Here is a 16,860-nt window from a genome sequence, read left to right on the forward strand (position 1 = left end):
AATTTCCACATAAACCTTGAGAGCTAAGTGTTCTCTATTAAAAAATAAATAAATAGAAGAAATAGAGTCCTTTTGCCCTAAATTCATCCACCAGGTCACTTCCTTCTGTAACTCTAATTCTTTTTAACCTGTGGTTTTCAAACTGCTGGTCACAACACATTAATGAGTTGTAAGCCACTTTAGAGTCATACCAGCATATTTTTAAAAGAAACACAACAGGAAAGAAAAATCAGAAAGCACCGCTCATGGCATGGTCAGGGAATACACATAGGTGATACTGGGTCCCACCTATTTGTTATGGCTGACTGTTGAGCTATAGTCAAAGCCTCTCAAAGCCACAACTTTAATCCTCCCACTTTACGAGATGCAAAACTGAAATCAGGCTCAGAGGACAATGCTAATGGTTCGTGATGTCTCCTAAGTCTCAAGGGAAGAGCAAGTTGGAGAGTAAAGGCAATTTGGTTTTGGCAAGCTGTCAACCCTGGGAGTTTAGAGGGCAAGGAGAGCTGGGTATGCAGATGACTCCTGATGGAATCATCAGCAAGAATCATCAGCAAGGAAGCTTGCTGAATGCCTCAGTGATCACCAGTGACACTCAAAAAGCAGCTCAAACCTTCTTAGCTGCCCTCCGTGGTCAAAGTATGTGTTCATCTTGAATGCTGGGAGAAAGCTGACAATGATTTCAAAGCGGGTGCTTAAGGAGAGAGAGGAGAGACTAAACAAAAGGAAGTGGCCTAGTTAAACAAGAGTAACCACTACCATCAACACAAAGATTAGTCTGGGCGAGTTTATAAGAGTTTGTGGAAAAAGGAGTAAATAATCAATACTTTCAAAATAAACTGTTTTGGAAAATGTAAAAACATATATATACATACAAATATTTTATATGTGTGTGTGTGTATTTTAAATGAGTATGTTTCCAAAATCCTGAAAGGGGTCAGTTCACACCACAGCGACAACTGCCAACCACACTGCATTCCCTCGAGTTAGTCCACGCCACCAGAACTTATTTTTAAATTTCAAAAGATTTTAAGGTTACTGTTAACCATTACAGGACGAACTAGTGCATAGTCAGAATTCAGCCCATCCAACTGCCAACTCTGATGAAAACCAGTTGCCATAACAGTGTTCCCACAGCGACCCTCTGGGGACTGGGGCTGGCTCCTCACGCTCTAGACAGCTGGAAACTCTTACACAAACCTGCCGTGAGAAAGGGCTTTCAGTTCAAGCCTCCCAGTACGACTCCATACCATAAATTTCTAGGGGATAAAGTTAAGGGACTTCATGGGCGAGGATGTGGAGGAAGGAGGCATGATCCACAAGGTTACGCTCTTGCAGATATTCAAAGGGAACAGCTACGTCTCAACCGAAGCTCCCCTTTCACTGAATCTGCCCCACTTAGCTCTACTACCTTTGTAGGTCCAGAAGTAATAAAGGGGTTACTACAGGGCTGAAAAGGAGCCAGTGATAGGATCCACAAGTTCAAATCTACGGAACTCTTTCTTTCAAATAATTGGATTTCTACAGAATTTGTTGTTGTTTAGTTGCTAAGTCGTGTCTGACTCTTCTGCAATCCCGTGGATTATAGCCTGCCAGGGTCCTCTGTCCATGGGATTTTCCAGGCAAGAATGCTGGAGTGTGTTGCCATTTCCTTCTCCAGGGGATCTTCCTAACCCAAGAACAGAACCCGAGTCTCCTGCATTGCAGGCGGATTCTTTACTGCTAAGTAAATACTACCATATTTACTGTGGTCAAATCCCAGGACAATCTAAAGTGCTACAGGGGGCCAGGAGATCATCAGAAGGAAAAACTTAACATTCAAAAGTTGTACTGCTAATCAACCCTATTTTCTATTCCTCCAAATTCTTTTCAAGATGCAGTGCATCCTAAACACTCGTACTAGCGACAGCTACCTTCCCAGCACTGGTCTCTTGGGACCTTCCCCTTCTTCCTACAAGATCTGGGCTGTCCCCTCTCCTCTCTGTGTCTCCTCTCTATGTGTCAATTGTTTTTGGCCTCAGTTTTCTTTTCCTAGTTTTTCCCCAAGGGCTGAAATCACAGCCCTGGCCTCCAGACTGCCACAGCCCTGTACTGCAATGCTAAAAAATACTGCTGTCTTTGCAGTTGGCAAGAACACTCCTAAGAAACACAGGATTTACTTTTGAGGGAAAACAGTGTTTTATTAGATTTGGATCCAGAAAGACACAACTCCTTTGGAAAGGAGTCTGGGGAGGTGGGGAGGAAGAGAGAGAAGAATATACTTATTTCAGGAGTGTGACTGATTTTAAAAGATAGGCCTTTATTGTTTTAGAAACAGCTAAAAATTAGAAATATGTACCATCTGCTGCACTATAATTTTCATGATCTGGAGAATGAGAGAGGTCATTTTTTACTAAACCCCCATGACAGGTAAAGTCCTCTGAAGACCTTTTAACTTCTGGGAAATAGAAAACTTCTCTATGAGGAATCTACACCTTTCAACCTGCCTCCCTCTACCCAAGCCCCAAAATGACTAGCATTCACGGCACCACAGAATACCTTACACATTTTTTTTTCCCCTCAAACCATCTACCCGTGCTGATCAGTTCTAGAAGGTACTGGTGTCACATGATGCAGTTTCTTCTCTGTGGAATATTAACTCAGGGCAAATGGGAAGACAACACAAAATGAGCTGACTACCATGGTGTGGGCTGCCTATGAATTTTTTAAAAAGTGATCTGTGGAGTATTCATTCAACAATATTTATAAACAAGTTCTATTCAAGACTATATAACTGAAGTCTACATTGTTGTCACATCTTATGAAAGCCTGTCTCTTATTGCTCTACTAAGCTTCATTCAGTTCTAATTAATTTAATAAGAAATGGTTTTCTAAAGTGGGGTGAAGGGCAAGGAACACTGATTCAATTCAGGACAGGAGGCCTCAGCCACCATTGAGCAAATAACCAGCGGACACAATCAGCCCAGCGTAGCCACAGGCCCCACAAGTGGCCAAAATTGGCTTTCAAGGCTTTCCAAGAGGGGCCAGAATAAGTAATTGAATCCACCTGCACTCACTTGGCTGACTCCAGGCTCCACATTCTGGATTCTTCTAAACTCAGAAATGGCTGAAAGTGTGAGCAACTATAGAGCGTGGATACAGTAAGTGCTTAATAAATACTTCCACTGACTAGTACTACCGACACTGCCACCAGCAGCCTGGCTGTCATCCTGAGGGGAGCGCACACTGTCCTGACCAGTGGTCTGGGAAAGCCACTTTGTCTTCACTCTACCACCAACAAGGACACAATTGTTACGTACTGAGTTATTTGCCTGGTAGCGTGCTATACATTTTATTTTACTTAAAACAGTGATGCTGTGAGGCATGGACAATGACTACCACCATCTGCAGACAAGGAAGCTGAAGTTTAGAGAGATGAAGTGCCTTGCTCGTGGGTGTACAGACATACACATGCCTGTGTTGCTGAAATGTGAGGCGAGGCAGTTCTGATGTCAGAGTCCCACTCCTACCAGGAGCCGCCAGCACCACTCCACCTGGTCAAGTACCACTCTATTTACCCACCTGTCTCTATCCAGTGAATCCTCTCGACTTCTAAAGCGCAGTGATTCATCACAGATATCTGGGTGTGACACTGTGCAAGAGTCAAAAGAAGTCCTCGCTTGAGTGACATCAGACCAAGCCCTACAACTTGGGCAGTGACAAGAGTCCAGCACCCTTCTCTTTGGCCGGTGAGACGGAGTGTGACCAGCCATCCACCACGGTCTCGGGAGGACGACATTAGCAGGCAGTCCTATTCCAGGAAGAGCCAGCAGCAGCCCTGACAATCCATTTCCTCACCTTGAAACCTTGATGCCTGGGGCTACTGAATTTGAACTTCTGTTGGTTTAATATACCATCTCTGTTTTCCAAACTTCTACTTCCTGTTAATTCTGTTCTGAGAGATGACCAATACTATAATGTATATCTTTAAAGGATAAAAGCTTTAAAACGCAAGATAGACACTTAATAGTAAAAATATTTACATTCAAATATATTGCAAGGTGGCAAAAGTCAAGCAACATTTAAGGACGATCAATTTTCACTAAATGGTTCCATATTTTTGTTGAAAAATATAAAAATATTTCTCTATAAACAAAACATAAAAGGCAACATGAAAATTACCATATTTTATAGAAATCATTAAGTCCATCCTCAAATGTTCCTCTCTAATCCTTTCATTTCAACTTTTAGGTCTAGAGGGGAAAAGTTATTTTAAACCGTGTCCTGTGACTGTTTTAAATTTACACATTTAAATTACTGGGAAAAGTCTTTAGTACTTAATCTTTTGACTACTTAAAAGTAAGACACAAAAATCACTCTGCAGTCAGATGTGACATGAGAGCCAACACAGGTTCTTAAAACCAAGAGCTGCATTAGGTAGAACTCAGAGACCACAAACTCCTTTTTTCTTCCCTCATTGCAACTGGTGGTGATTCCAGAAGTCCGTGACAGGCTTCCTTAAGCTTCTCTTGATATTTACACACTGCACACAGATCTCATAGTGCATTGTACTCCACACATTTTGATGGATCTGTAGGAAAGTGCTTCTGGCAAATGGTCATTAACCTCTTCAGTCCCTAAGAAAAAAAAAAAAAATAGTGGTTGGCTATGATATGATTAAACTTTTTAAAATGTTTATTATTTTTTTATTTCTGGCTGCCCTAGGTCTTCACTGCTGTGCACAGGCTTTCTCTAGTTGCGGCGAGTGGGGGCTATTCTCCAGTTGCGGTGCACAGGCTTCTGGCTGTCGCGGCTTCTCCTGCAGTGGAGCACAGGCTCTACAGTGTGCGAGCTCCAGGAGTTGTGGCTCCCCAGCTCTGGAAAAGAGGCTCAACAGTTGTGGCACACAGGCTTGTTTGCTCCGAGGCATGTGGAATCTTCCTGACCCAGGGATTGCACCCATGTCTCCTGCACTGGCAGGCAGATTCTCTACCACTGAGCCATCAGGGAAGCCCTCAAACAACTCTTAAGTTAAGTGAAATCACCAAAAACAGAACAAAACAATAAGAAAAAAAGCCTGCCAATCCCTGAGGTCCCACAGGAAGCAGATAACACAAATATAAATTACTTCTATGAAGTGAGTTATAATCTAAGAGATTAAACATCAGAGAAACAAGATTTTTCAAACATCTTACTTAAAGTCTTTTGTGGGTTCAAAGACTGTCCATATTATGCTGTCTAAGGACTGGGAGTGTGGAGGGAGGCTATCTTTCAGCTCATTTCCAAGAAGGAAGACGTGCTGGCAAAGACAGACCAGGGAATTTGCTTTCTTCCTAGCTTTTTATTCTTATATCCTGTGCCTAAGAGGGTATTTGCTTCAGGATAAAGACCCTTCTGGCTTTAGACCAGCTTTTCCTACTGTGAATTCTAATCATGTGGATGCAGAATTGGATCCATGAAATCCATGAAAATGTCTGCAATATCGTTAATCTGGGATCCTAAGTTTTCTCAAAGGAACAGGTGAGAAGAGAGGCAAAGCCAGGAAAGGGAACACTGATGAAATACTAAATAGCTTCAGTCCACACCAAAACACAGCAAGTATTATTATGAACCAATAAAGGCAAACTGATGGTAAGACAAGTAGGGGTCATTTTCCTTACACCACAGGATTAGAATTTCAGGCGTCTGTGCCTTTACAGAAGATAACTGTGATGCTTAGATGCACTCACTAAGCTGATTCTCTGATTTAAAAATAAATATTAAAAGAGTCTCCATTATAAAGTTACCATGGAATGTTACAATAAATATTTGCAATAAGGACTGCTAGCACCCAGCACAGATTTTTAAAGGGGCATAATCTCATGATAGCCTATGAATATTTTCCAAATGGAAACAACTCTTCTCAATTAGATCTCTCAAGATTTTAGTTTCAAGTTGCTTGAGGATGCTTAAATCAGTAAGATAAGGAGCACCTTAGCTTAGCTTACTGCAAATAACTTAAAATCAGTAGTATTCTTAAATATAGTTTTTACTTATATAAAAATAATACATCTATTTAATAAATCCTTATTCAGGACCTACTATATGCCAAGCAATGTTCTAGGTTGTGGGAATACAGCAAAGAATAAGAGAAAAATCCCAATTCTCATTGAGAATGCATTCTAATAAAGGAAGACGAGAACAGGTGTAAGACAAGAAACAAAATGACTATGTAAATGTCTAATATGTTGAATGATAGTAAGTGCTATGGAGAAGATCAGGCAGGCAAGAGGTGTGCATGCTGTGAGAAGTGACCAAAAGGACTCTGGCTTTCCCTGAACTCAAGAGCCACTGAAGCGCTCTGAGCAAGAAAACATCACAGTCTGGTTTGTATTTTAAATGCATCCCTCTGGATGCCGTACAGATACTGAACAAAAGAGAGGCAAGGAAAAGAGCTCAGAGCAGAGACACTGCAACCATCCAGAGAAGAGAGGCTGGTGGCTGGAACCAGGTTGGGGCAGTGGAGGTAGTGAAGGGATCAGATTCCAGATGTTATTTGAATATGGAACCATCACGGTTTGCTGATGTGGGCTGAGAAAGAGAAAAGCCAAGGATAATGCCATGTTTTGTATACTTTAAATGGGTAAATTTAATGGCATGGTATGAAACTCCAGTACTTTGGCCACCTCATGCGAAGAGTTGACTCATTGGAAAAGACTCTGATGCTGGGAGGGATTGGGGACAGGAGGAGAAGGGGACGACAGAGGATGAGATGGCTGGATGGCATCGCTGACTCGATGGACGTGAGTCTGAGTGTACTCCAGGAGTTGGTGGTGGACAGGGAGGCCTGGAGTGCTGCAATTCATGGGGTCGCAAAGAGTCGGACATGACTGAGCAACTGAACTGAACTGAACTGATATTGTAATGCCATAACTCTCAACTCCATTGTTACTATGTGTTTGGTCTTGGTCTTTCATGTTGGAAACTTCCACGAACACCTGATGATCCTAAGTGAACATGCATATTTATGAGTAAGGCAATAAGGAGCTAAAGGAAACTCACTGAATGGGCAGGGCTTATCAGTGGAACTTCATTTTAGGACAATATGGCAGTAAGCCAGTTTTTTCAGTGTTGGAATGCTAAATGTTAGTAACTATACATTTTTTCTCTTGGGTCAGTTCAGAGAAGAACTTCCATTCCTGAGCTGGCAGTAAAAGCCCACCTGCCAGCATCAGAGGAACCAAAGGAGAAGAGGAAACAGGGGTCCCATTTGTCAACACATACACTCTCACTTGAATTGTCTGTTCTGAGTAGGGAATCTCACCTTGCCTGATGGTAGAATCCCTCAGAATGTTTGTTTTCTGAAAGAGAGGAGATGGGAATGGGGGCCCACTTGCACAGGAGAAGGAACCTCTGGACAATTTATCCTAATTTCAACCACTCCTTCATTTTCAGCCCCATCCCACAGTCTGGCCTTTTTTAAGTGCCTAAACATCCCATGTCCTGAGCCTTTCTAGATTCTACAGATTCCTCATTAATGACTCCTTAATGACTTTCTCCCCACATAGTATTAACTAAATTGATTTTTTTTAATCATTATTGTTTCCAGGAAAATATTCTGCATTTTAAGAAGTCCGATGAACTATACATTTAAGCTGATACACTGAAGATGGTACACATAACTGTACACTCAAGATGGTAAAGCTGAGTAAGAAATTTTTTTAATGTTCAACTTGGTAAAATCTATGACAAATACTTCAGTTTTTAAAAATCTAATAGTAAGCATTAGAGAATATTCTAGATAAGGTATAGGAATATCAAATATGGCTACAGTTTGCTGTATGATAGCTTGTGATACGGGATACAAATCCTGGATAATGAGAGTTGTTTATATCCAGATAAATCAATGAACCATTAAAACAGTCAACCTGCATCAACTAAAGCAACACCAATTCTTTATTACTGCAGAAAACAAAAACTTCTCAAAACCTAACCAAACTATAACCATAACCTTTTAGATTTGTCTTACCTTATGAACTATCATTAGTCAATAGAACTTGAGGAAGATTTTAAGTAATCTTTTTACTTCAATGTAAGATATTTGAATATTCACCAGAAGGACTGATGCTGAAGCTGAAGCTCCAATACTCTGGCCGCCTGACGCAAAGAGCCAACTCATCAGAAAAGATCCTGATGCTGGCAAAGATTGAAGGCAGAAGGAGAAGAGGGTGGAAGAGGATGAGATGGTCCACTCCATGGACATGAATTTGAGTAAACTCCAAGAGACAGTGGAGGACAGAGGAGCCTGGCATGCAGTAGTCCATGGGGCGGCAGTCGGATACAACTTAGGGACTGAATAACATCAAAGGAAAACATTATTAAATCAATTATTTCTGTCCCTGTCACTAGTGTACCCTGCAAGAACAGTCTCAAAGATGAAAGCACAGATGTGTTTAGTGACACAGCATAGGAACATGAAGAACAGGGGTAAGTTAAGAATGTTCTCCACTTAGTTATTTAAATTCTCTCAATGAAGTCGAAGGACGCTTAATAACTGTTTTTCAGGAGGGTCTTATCCGCATTGGACAATATCATCACCCTCATTCTCCACATCTGCATGTTGCCTGGGGTCCCATTGCTTCACTGGGTGCCTCTCTGCCTGGGACTGGGGCCTGTGGTGGAGGGCCTCCTACAGCCACCCTACACCCTCCAGAGTGGCTAGCGGAAGGGGTCATGTGGCCTAGAGATGCTGGCTAGACCCTTTCCTTGGGGGCCTCCTTCCCAGGGGCTCTGAGGTACATAAAATGTGCCTAAGATAGCAGAGTAGAAGGATGTGCACTCATCTCCTGTGAGAACTCCAAAAATGCAACTAGCTGCTGAACAACCATTGACATGAGAATGTTGGATCCCAACAAAAAAGATACCCCGTGTCCAAGGGCAAAGGAGAAGCCCCTACAAGACGGTACAAGGGGCAAAATCAGTTTTAGGATCAAACCCTATACTCGTCACAAATGCTCAAAGGACTCAAACAAAACCTTGTGCACACCAGGACCCAGGGATCTCACAGAGACTGAGCCAGACCTGCCTTTGAGTGTATGAGTGTCTCCTGCAGAAGCACAGGTCAGCAGTGGCCTGCCATGGGAACAGGGGCTCTGGCTCCAGCAGACTCATGAGGCGCAGCATGTGAATCCCACCAAGCGACCAGGCAGACAACCCACAAACTGGAGAACAATTATACCAAAGAAGTTCCCACACTGTTGCAAAAGTACTAGGGTCCACAACAGATTTCCCAATCTGGGGATCCAGCAAAGGGACTGAGAATCCCCAGAGAATTTGACTTTGAAGGCGAGTAGAATTTGATTACAGAACTTTCACAGGACCAGGGAAACAGACTCTTGGAGGGCACAAACAAAACCTTGTGCATGCCAGGATCCAGGAGAAAGGAGCAGTGACCCCACAAGAGACTGAGCCAGACTTCTCTGTGAGTGTCCAGCAGTCTCCAGCAGAGGCATGGGTCAACAGTGGCCTGCTGTGTGATCTGGGGCATGGAATACAACAGTCCTGGCAAAAGCCCTTTTGAAGGAGGTCACCATTACCCCTACCATAGTTTGGCCTCAGGCCAAACTGCAGGAAGGGAACACAGCCCCACCATCAAAAGAAAATTGGATTAAAGATTTACTAAGCATGGCCCCTCCCCAAGAAAGGCAATGCCAAAGAATGCTCAAGCTACTGCACAATTGTACTAATCTCACATGCTAGCAAAGTAATGCTCAAAATTCTCCAAGCCAGGCTTCAGCAATACGTGAATCATGAACTTCCAGATATTCAAGCTGGTTTTAGAAAAGGCAGAAGAACCACAGATCAAATTGCCAACATCCACTGGATCATCGAAAAAGCAAGAGAGTTCCAGAAAAACATCTATTTCTGCTTTATTGACTATGCTGAAGCCTTTGACTGTGTGGATCACAATAAACTGTGGAAAATTCTGAAAGAGATGGGAATACCAGACCACCTGACCTGCCTCTTGAGAAACCTATATGCAGGTGAGGAAGCAACAGTTAGAACTGGACATGTAACAACAGACTGGTTCCAAATAGGAAAAGGAATACATCAAGGCTGTATATCGTCATCTTGCTTATATAACTTATACGCAGAATACATAATGAGAAACTCTGGGCTGGATGAAGCACAAGCTAGAATCAAGACTGCCTGGAGAAATATCAATAACCTCAGATATGCAGATGACACCACGCTTATGGCAGAAGTGAAGAACTAAAGAGCCCTTGATGAAAGTGAAAGACGAGAAGTTAAAAAGTTGGCTTACAACTCAACATTCAGAAAACTAAGATCATGGCTTCCAGTCCCATCACTTCATGGCAAATAGATGGGGAAACAGTGGAAACAATGGCTGACTTTATTTCTGGGGGCTCCAAAATCACTGCAGATTTCATGCTGACTACATCCACGAAATTAAAAGACGCTTACTCCATGGAAGGAAAGTTATGACCAACCTAGACAGCATATTAAAAAGCAGAGACGTTACTTTGCCAACATAGGTCCATCTTGTCAAGGCTATGGTTTTTCCAGTGGTCATGTACGGATGTAAGAGTTGGACTGTAAAGAAAGCTGAGCACTGAAGAATTGATGCCTTTGAACTGTGGTGTTGGAGAAGACTCTTGAGAGTCCCTTGGATTGCTAGGAGATCCAACCAGTCCATCCTAAAGGAAATCAGTCCTAAATATTCACTGCTGATGCTGAAGTTGAAACTCCAATACTCTGGCCACCTGATGCCAAGAGCTGACTCACTGGAAAAGACTCTGATGCTGGGAAAGATTGAAGGCAGGAGGAGAAGGGGATGACAGAGGATGAGATGGTTGGATGGCATCACTGACTCAATGGACATGAGTTTGAGTAAACTCCAGGAGTTGGTTATGGACAGGGAGGCCTAGTGTGCTGCAATCCATGGGGTTGCAAAGAGTCAGACAGCACTGACTGACTGAACTGAACTGAGCATGGCCCAGTCCATCAGAGCAAGACGCAGATTTCCCCATAGCCAGTCCCTCCCATGAGGAAGCTTCCACAAGCCTTTTATCCTTATCCATCAGAGGGCAGACAGAATGGAAACCACAATTACAGAAAACTGATCACTTGGATCACAAGCTTGTCTCACTCAAGAAGCTACAAGCCATGCCATGTAGGGCCACCCAAGACAGTAGTCATGGTGGACAGTTCTTACTAAACATGGTCTACTGGAGAAGGGAGTGGCAAATGACTTCAGTATTCTTGCCTGGAGAACCTCATGAACAGTATGAAAAGGCAAAAAGATATGACACTGAAAGATGAACTCCCCAAGTTGGTAGGTGGCCAATATGCTACTGGGGCAGAATGGAGAAATAGCTTGAGAAAGAATGAAGAGACAGAGCCAAAGCAAAAACAATGCCCAGTTGTGGATGTGAGTGGTAATGGAAGGAAAGTCTGATGCTGTAAAAAAACAATACTGCATAGCAACCTGGAACATCAGGTCCATGAATCAATGTAAACTGGAAGTGGTGAAATGAGAGGTGGCAAGAATGAACATTGGCATTTTAGGAATCAGTGAGCTAAAATGGACCAGAATGAGCGAATTTAATTCAGATGACTATTATATCTACTACTGTGGGCAAGAAGTCCTTAGAAAAAATGGAGTAGCCATCATAGTCAACAAGAGTCCAAAATGCAGTACCTGGGTGCAATCTCAAAAACAACAGAATGATCTCAGTTCACTCCCAAGGCAAACCATTCAATCACAGTAATCCAAGTCTATGCCCCAAACACTAATGCTGAAGCAGCTGAAGTTGAACAGTTTTATGAAGACCTATGAGACCTCCTAGAACTAACACCAAAAAAAAATGTCCTTTTCAAATCACAGGGGACGGGAATGCAAAAGTAGGAAGTCAAGAGACACCTGGAATAACTGACAAGTTTGGCCTTGGAGTACAAAATGAAGCAGGGCAAAGGCTAACAGAGCTTTGCCAAGTGAACACACTGGTCATAGCAAACACCCTCTTCCAACAACACAAGAGAAGACTCTATACATGGACATCACCAGATGGCCAATGCTGAAATCAGACTGATTATATTCTTTGCAGCCAAAGATGGAGAAGCTCTACAGAGTCAGCAAAAACAAGACCGGGAGATGACTGTGGCTCAGATCATGAACTCGTTATTGCAAAATTCAGAATTAAATTGAAGAAAGCAGGGCAAACCACTAGACCATTCAGGTATGACCTAAATCAAATCCCTAACAATTATACAGTGGAAGTGAGAAATAGAATCAAGGGATTAGATTTGATAGACAGAGTGCCTGAAAAGCTATGGACAGAGGTTTGTTAATACTATACAGGATATAGTGTTCAATGATATACAATGATTCACTGATATACAGTGATCAAAATCATCCCCAAGAAGTGAGCAAGTGACTGAAAGCTGCTCAGTCATGTCTGACTCTTTGCAACCCCATGGACTATATATAGTCCATGGAATTCTCCAGGCCAGAATACTGGAGTGAGTAGCCTTTCCCTTCTCCCGGGGATGTTCCCAATCCAAAGATCACACAGGTCTCCCACATTGCAGGTGGATTCTTTACCAGCCACAAGATGATGAAAAAGTAAAATGATTGTCTGAGGAGATCTTACAAACAGCTGAGAAAAGAGAACTAAAAGGCAAAAGAAAAAAGGAAAGAAAAATCCATCTGAATGCAGAGCTCCAAAGAATAGCAAGGAGAGATAAGAAAGCCTTCTAAGTGATCAATGCAAAGAAAGAGAGGAAAACAATACAGTGGGAAAGACCTAGAGATCTCTTCAAGAAAATCAGAGATACCAAGTGAGCATTTCAAGCAAAGATGCGCACAATAAAGGACAGAAACTGTATGGACCTAACATAAGTAGAAGATGTTAAGAGGAGGTGACAAGAATACACAGAAGGACTATACAAAAAAGATCTGAATGACCCAGATAACCATGATGGTGTGATCACTCACCTAGAGCCAGAAATCCTGGAGTACGAAGTCAAGTGGGCCTTAGGAAGCATCACTACAAACAAAGCTAGTGGAGGTGATGGAATTCCAGTTGAGCTCTTTCAAATCCTAAAAGATGATGCTGTGAAAGTGCTGCACTCAATATGCCAGCAAATTTGGAAAGCTCAGCAACGGTCAGAGGACTGGAAAAGATTAGTTTTTTTTTTTTTTCATTCCAATCCCAAAGAAAGGCAATGCCAAAGAAAGTTTAAAGTACTGCACAATTGCACTCATTTCACACGCTAACAAACCATTGCTTGCGGGGAGCGAGCTCCGCCTCTGGCAAAGGTCATGAGGAAGGAGGCTTGGCATACGCAAAGGCGGGATCAAGCCTCAGGAGTCTCCCTGGAAATTCTCGAGCAATCTACCCCCAAAACCAGAGTCTGCCTACTTTCTGCTTTGTGCTTTCACCTACACCTCTGACTTTACGGGGGGCTGTCCCCCACTACCTCTCTGAAAAAAGTTAGCTTACAGCTCCAGTTAATAATTCCTGGGTGTGACAGTGTTTAACCTACAAACTCCTTTGGAAATCCTCTAGCCTGCCTGAATAGGTTTTCCGGCCACATGTGATTGTTCAGAGCCTCCCAACTGTGAGAGGCAGGAGATGTTCTAAACTGTCTAAACACAGATTCTTTTGAGTAGTTAAAAGATTGATTAGAAATTGTATTGGTGAAGGGATTTTCACTTGTTGGGCCAATGTTTGCTGCTAAGTTTCCATATCCCTTACCTGCTGTGTCCCTGGCAGTGTATTGATTAATATAATGGGTGTAAATAGTAGCTTTAATGTTTGTAACCTGGGACCCTTGAGTTAATTCTTTTTCTTGTTATAGCCCACCACACCTTTGCTCTGTAGGAATGCAACTTTATCTAATGCTTTTGAGGGTGGCTCCTGACTAATCACCTTTAGAGAAAAATAAGTTTTCTGAAGAAAAGGTCTTAAAATGTTAACAGGCCTCCAGGCCAGAAGATGATGCAAATCACCTAAGCTTTTGCATATGATAAGTTTGCAGGAAGAAAGCCTGGTTTGCTGCAAGACTCTACCCCTTCCCCCATTATCCTCTATGCATAACTTAAGGTATAAAAACTACTTTGGAAAATAAAGTGCGGGCCTTGTTCACCGAAACTTGGTCTCACCATGTCGTTCTTTCTCTTACCTTCTGGCTGAATTATTCAGCCTCTCTTCTCCACTGAATTTCTTCACTGAGCTATCCTTATTTCAGCCTCTTTTCTTCACTGAATTTTACTGAGCTATCGTCATTCTATTACTCTTTATATCCTTAATTAACATTTAATTAAGCAAGTGTTTCCTGATCTTCGCCTACGCCGTCTCTCCTTCGAATACCCTGGATCAGCCAGGGCTGGTCCCCGGCAATTGCTCAAAATTTTTCAATCTAGGCTTCAATAGTACATGAACCGTGAACTTCCAGATATTCAAGTTGGTTTAAGAAAAGGCAGAGGAACCAAGAGATCAAATTGTGAACATCTGCTGGATCATAGAAAAAGCAAGGGAATTCCAGGAAAACATCTACTTCTGCTTCAGGGACCACACTAAAGACTTGATTGTGTGGATTACAATGAACTGTGGAAAATTCTTCAAGAGATAGGAACACCAGACCACATTACCTGTCTCCTGAGAAATCTGTATGGAGGTCAAGAAGCAACAGTTAGAACTGGACATGGAAAAAAGGATTGGTTCAAAATTGGGAAAGAAGTACATCAAGGCTCCACATTGTAACCTTGCTTATTTAACTTCTATGCAGAGTACATAATGTGAAATGCTGGACTGCATAAAACACAGTCTGGAATCAAGACTGCAAGAGAAATGTCAATAACCTCAGATATGCAGATGAAACCACCCTCATGGCAGAAAGGAAAAAGGAACTAAAGAGCCTCTTGATGAAAATGAAAAAGGAGAGTGGAAAAGTTGGCTTAAAACTCAACATCCAAGAAACGAAGATCATAGCACCAGATCCCATCACTTCATGGTAAATAGATGGGGAAACAATGGAAACAGTGACAGACCTTTATTTTCATTTCAGTTCAGTTGCTCAGTCATATCCAACTCTTTGCGATCCCATGAACTGCAGCACACTAGGCCTCCCTGTCCACACCAACTCCTGGAGTTCACCCAAACACATGTACATTGAGTCAGTGATGCCATCCAACCATCTTATCCTCTGTTGTCCCCTTTTCCTCCTGCCCTCAATATTTCCCAGCATCAGAGTCTTTTCCAATGAGTCAGCTCTTCACATCAGGTGGCCAACGTATTGGCGTTTCAGCTTCAAGCCATCAGTCCTTCCAATGAATATTCAGGACTGATCTCCTTTAGGACGGACTGGTTGGATCTCCTTGCAGTCCAGGGGACTCTCAAGAGTCTTCTCCAACACCACAGTTCAAAAGCATCAATTCTTTTGCACTCAGCTTTCTTTATAGTCTAACTCTCACATCCATACATGACTACTGGAAAAACCATAGCCTTGACTAGACAGACATTTGTTGACAAAGTAATGTCTCTGCTTTTTAATATGCTGTCTAGGTTGGTCATAACTTTCCTTCCAAGGAGTAAACATCTTTTAATTTCATGGTTGCAATCACCATCTGCAGTGATTTTGGAGCCCAAAAAATAAAAGTCAGCCACTGTTTCCCCATATATTTGCCATGAAGTGATGGGACTGAACGCCATGATCTTAGTTTTCTGAACGTTGAGCTTTACATGTCCAGTTCTAACTGTGCTTCCTGACCTGCATACAGGTTTCTGAAGAGGCAGGTCAGGTGGTCTGGTATTCCCATCTCTTTCAGAATTTTACATAGTTTACTGTGATCCATGCAGTCAAAGGCTTTGGCATAGACAATAAAGCAGAAACAGATGTTTTACTGGAACTCTCTTGCTTTTTCCATGATCCAGTGGATGTTGGCAATTTGATCTCTGGTTCCTCTGCATTTTCTAAAACCAGCTTGAACATCTGGAAGTTTACGGTTCATGCATTGCTGAAGCCTGGCTTGGAGAATTTTGAGCATTACTTTACTAGCACGTGAGATGAGTGCAATTGTATGGTAGTTTGAGCATTCTTTGGTATTGCCTTCCTTTGGGATTGGAAGGGAAATGGACCTTTTCCAGTCCTGTGGCCATTGCAGTTTTCCAAATTTGCTCACATATTGAGTGCAGCACTTTCACAGCATCATCTTTTAGGATTTGAAAGAGCTCAACTGGAATTCCATCACCTCCACTAGCTTTGTTTGTAGTGATGCTTCCTAAGGCCCACTTGACTTCACATTCCAGGATTTCTGGCTCTAGGTGAGTGATCACACCATCATGATTATCTGGGTCGTGAAGATCTTTTTTGTACAGTTCTTCTGTGTATTCTTGCCATCTCTTCTTAGTATCTTCTGCTTCTATTAGGTCCATACCAGTTCTGTCCTTTATCGAGCCCATCTTTGCATGAAATGTTCCCTTGGTATCTCTAATTTTCTTGAAGAGATCTCTAGTTTTTCCCATTCTATTGTTTCCCTCTATTTCTTTGAATTGATCGCGGAGGAAGGCTTTCTTATCTCTCCTTGCTATTCTTTGGAACTCTGCATTCAAATGGGTATATCTTTCCTTTTCTCCTTTGTTTTTCGCTTCTCTTCTTTTCACAGCTATTTGTAAGGCTTCCTCAGACAGCCATTTTGCCTTTTTGCATTTCTTTTTCTTGGGGATGGTCTAGATCCCTGTCTCCTGTACAGTGTCATGAACCTCCATCCATAGTTCATCAGGCACTCTGTCTATCAGATCTAGCCCCTTAAATCTGTTTCTCACTTCCACTGTATAATCATACGGGATTTGATTTAGGTCATACCTGAATGGTCTA

General features: G+C 42.3%; 1 protein-coding gene across 2 annotated transcripts in view; it reads right to left on the reverse strand.

The window, feature by feature from the left end:
• Positions 1–4,006: 4,006 nt before the first annotated feature.
• Positions 4,007–16,860, reverse strand: part of PRPF18 (pre-mRNA processing factor 18) — a 55,790-nt gene continuing 42,936 nt past the window's right edge. For both annotated transcript variants that reach the window (XM_070381931.1, XM_005894841.3), the window contains one exon: positions 4,007–4,616. In XM_070381931.1, coding sequence (XP_070238032.1) covers positions 4,536–4,616 — 81 coding nt within the window. In that variant the 3' untranslated portion in view covers positions 4,007–4,535. The remainder of the gene's footprint in view (positions 4,617–16,860) is intronic.

The sequence above is a fragment of the Bos mutus genome, chromosome 13 (assembly GCF_027580195.1).
Source record: "Bos mutus isolate GX-2022 chromosome 13, NWIPB_WYAK_1.1, whole genome shotgun sequence".
Taxonomy (NCBI): Eukaryota; Metazoa; Chordata; class Mammalia; order Artiodactyla; family Bovidae; genus Bos; species Bos mutus.